General features: G+C 47.5%; 1 protein-coding gene across 1 annotated transcript; it reads right to left on the bottom strand.

Moving 5' to 3' along the window:
* Nucleotides 1-685: 685 nt before the first annotated feature.
* Nucleotides 686-2,398, bottom strand: MRPL17 (mitochondrial ribosomal protein L17). The gene is made up of 3 exons (XM_032427075.1): nt 1,891-2,398; nt 1,491-1,559; nt 686-1,145 (listed from the first exon to the last, which is right to left on the bottom strand). The coding sequence occupies exons 1-3, from the start codon at nt 2,185-2,187 to the stop codon at nt 870-872; spliced, it is 642 nt and encodes a 213-aa protein (XP_032282966.1). The 5' UTR covers nt 2,188-2,398; the 3' UTR covers nt 686-869.
* Between the last annotated feature and the right edge of the window lie 1,320 nt (nt 2,399-3,718).

Raw genomic sequence — 3,718 nt, 5'->3', positions numbered from 1 at the left:
GGAGCTTCCTACTTCTCATATGCTCTGGCCATTCTGAAGCCGGATTTCCCTTTTCTGAGTTCCCAGAGAAGCCCAGTTTTGACAACAATAAAAACTTCCAGGAAATTCCCAGCACATTTAACTTCCTAACCCTCCTCCCACCTCAACTCTCTCTTTATTACCCCACCCCCCACGCCCACTCCAAGAGGAAGGATCTTATCCTTTACTGAATACTTCCACCCCCTTGGCCAGGAAGGTGGTACATCTGAGTTCTCAGATCCTCTCTTCTGAGGCCTATTTGGGGCTGAGGGGAGCACATGAGGGTAATATGTGATCCTGCCTAGAAACAGAGGAATAGTTGTAGTGTTCCTTGAAGTTTCCTAAGGTACCAGATTATTATGGAAGATTCAATTCTAGATGTTCACTCTCCTAGCCTGTCAGGAAGTAATCTAAGAAAGCCCAGGGGCTCAGTCTCTATGCTAGATGTTAAAAATCAATCACCTTTGGAGGCCAGTTTGGAATTATAGGATATAAGCCCCATAAAAACTGGCATTAAGAAAAACAAAACTGCTAACCAAACACAACTCAGAATAAGAGCCAGAAACATAAGCAGTGAATTTACTAACCCACGGAGACTGAGCATTTGGATAGTTCTCATTCTCCAGAAATCCCAAGGGTAGAAAAAAAAAAAATCCATATACATACATATATTCATACAAAGAATTTTATCTACTGCAAAGATATGATTATCTGGCTCCCCAGAAGCTTCTTGTCTCCATTAAAACTGTCCATTAACAACTCTAGCTCCAGTTCTTCTTAGAGATTAAAAGAGCTCCAAAGACCTGTGATCATGGGCATTGATGAGCGTGCCACACACCCTCTGGCTCCAGTCAGATCCCTTGTGTTTGAGCTGTGTGGGCGCCGTGGATGCTTGCTTTCTGGTCCTGCCGCAACCCTTGAAGCAGCTGGTTTAGAAGTGTAAGGTTGCTGTCTCTGCGAGGCAGGGGCAGGGGTGGGAGGCAGTTCCCTTTATACTCGATCACTGCCATCTTGGCCCGATCCTGCTTACTCCGATTTGGGATCTGCAGCATTCTCGTGTAGCCCCCATTCTGACCTTGGTACCGAGGGGCCAGTACTTGAAACAACTTTGGGATCAAGTCTTTCTCCTAGAGCGGGAGAGTTATCCAGGAGAGAGCAGAGTCAGGCACTACTGCGGAGACACATTAAACTTTCAGCACTTCCAAAAACAGGGTCCAAACACATTCACACAAAACTCTTCCATCCCCTAATGTGGTAGCGTCAAAGTTACACAGAGGGGTTACAGGCAATTGTGCAGGTTGGTTCACGTAACATTCAACTAACTTAAGTCACACGTTTCTAATTTAGTTCACAACATCTGTCTGTAAGTGAGTGTCTTAGCTTAATTCTGCCCAGTTCCCCCTTCCTCTAACAATCCCCTCCCCCACAGGGAGCAAAAGATGAGATTTGGGAGGGAGATACGATGCACTCACCGTAAGCCAGAAGTCAGCCATGCGCATGGCTTGTTCGTTGGTGTCTCCCAGCTTTCCATAGTCGATGAGCTGAGGGGACATAACATCACTGATCCAACCCGAGTGAGAAAGGAGGCGCAATCTTACTTCTCTAATGCGGGACCGCAACCCATTCATTCCACCAGCAAAGCATCCCTCTAATTCAGGCCACTCCTAACTCCGCAGCTCTAACTAGTCGTCCATTTGAGGGGCCGGAGGAGAGGGGTCAACTCAGGGTACCAGGGGATTCAGACTTTGGGCGGGGATTGCCAGGGCTATCCCACTTGTCCCCCAAGTCCAGCCGCATCTCAGGCCTGATGCTCCTGGAGGACAGAAGGGTCCCGCCCCCAACTCACTCGCCTTGCGTGGCCCCGCCCCTCACCTTCTCGGCGTAGCCCCTCATTTCGTCCACGCGCGCCCATGACGCCTCGATGCGTTCGTGTCGCACCAGGCCGGTAAGCAAGTTCCGCAACAGGTGGATGCGGGACTCCGGACCAAGGCCCAGACGGCGGAATACACGGCCATGGGAGATGGCGGCGGCGACGGACAGCCGCATATTTCCTAACTTCTCTCCGCCCCTGTGAGGCCGGAACTGGAAACTCGAAGGGAGACGCCGAGGAGACGGCTTTGGAAGGACGCATGCGCCGTACCTAGGTGCGTGGTGGACGTGTTTGCGCATGAGTATCAGAGCCTGCCTCGTTGGCAACCTGGGGGAGGGCGGAGAAGAGGTGTTGGCTTCTTCCAGAGGAGGAGAGCGAGGCGGGCCTCGGGCACTCCTTGTCGCTCCGGGGAACCAGGCGCCCCCTAGTGTGGGACGAAGCGACCGTCGAGTTTCTCTTGGGCTGCGTCAGTCATCTTGTGGCCTCTAGGGCGACAGGAAGCGCCGCGGAGCCTGCTGGGAAAGTATCTGAGGGGAAGGCCGCCCCCCCGGAGGAGTCGGGGCGCTGTAGCCGGCGGCCCTGCCAAGTCCGAGTGGTGGCGAGCCTGCGTGTCTGACACCCTGAGCGTGTCTTTTTGTCACAAAATTATTTTCCGTAATAATGGGGAAATGAAACGAATAACAGTGATGCTCAGAAAAGAAGCGCAGTTAACTGAACATTTTCTTTTGTTGAAGTACATATAGTAACCATCCCAGTTAGAAAGTACAGCAAAGGAAAAGTAATGGGTTAATACTTTTTAATTACATCCGTGTATTTTTTTTAAAAGGTGAGAAACATACCTATGCATTTGTGTTAATGTGCAGTAGCGTTCTAGTTTCTGTTTTTGAGTCTTAATGTCTGCAAATTGGCAGACACTTTGCAATCGCTTTGTCAAAATTACTCCTTGTTGTGGGTTGAATTGTGTCTTCCCCTGCCCCGCCCCCAGAAAGATATGTTAAGCCCAAACCCCTCCCAACCTCCACCGCACTCCCCTCAGAATATGACCTTATTTGGAAATAGGATTATTGCAGTTGCAATTAATTATTAAGATGAGGTCATACCGGAGTAGAGTGGGCATCTAATCCAAATGACTGGTGTCCTCAAAAAAACCAAAAACCAAAAACCAAAAAAGACACAAGTGGAGAGACAGACACACAGAGTGAAGACAACCATGTGAAGACTAGAGACACACAGGGAGAATGCCACGTGACCAAGAAGTCAGAGATCCCAGTTAGGCAGTTGGGAGCCAAGGATCGGCAAGGATTTCTGGCAGACACCTGAAACTAAGAGAAAGACATCGAACAAAATTTTCCCTAGATTCTTGAAAGAATTCATGGCCCAGGTGTCACATTGATTTTGGACTTCCAGCCTTCAGGACTATGAGACAATAAATTGTAGAACAGTGTATTAGTCTCCTAGGGTTTTAGGAGACTAATAACATATTCATGTTCAGTAGATAGCACACTTAGATTTGTCACTCTGTCCTCGCTCATAGGTGACCAGAGAACACTTCTTGTTAATTTTAATTTTGAAAAGTTTTTTTTGTCTGAAGTAGTTAAGAAAAGTCTTAAACATATGGATATGTTGGCATAGATTTATACAAATCCTGTTTCACAATAAATTCCAGAAATTATAATATTGTCTGTGTCTTACTTCTTTGGGATCAATTCTTGCAGCTTTCAGGATTTCCACAATTGAAAATTCATCATAAATTCCTAGTGGTAAAATCTTGTGAAGATTTTCTTCAGCAAAAGTCAAGAGAATGAACTGACATTGTGACATTATTTGATA

Source organism: Phoca vitulina, unplaced genomic scaffold, assembly GCF_004348235.1.
Source record: "Phoca vitulina isolate PV1807 unplaced genomic scaffold, GSC_HSeal_1.0 scaffold36, whole genome shotgun sequence".
Taxonomy (NCBI): Eukaryota; Metazoa; Chordata; class Mammalia; order Carnivora; family Phocidae; genus Phoca; species Phoca vitulina.
The sequence above is the reverse complement of the archived record's forward strand: the minus strand, read 5'-3'. Positions and strand labels throughout refer to the sequence as shown.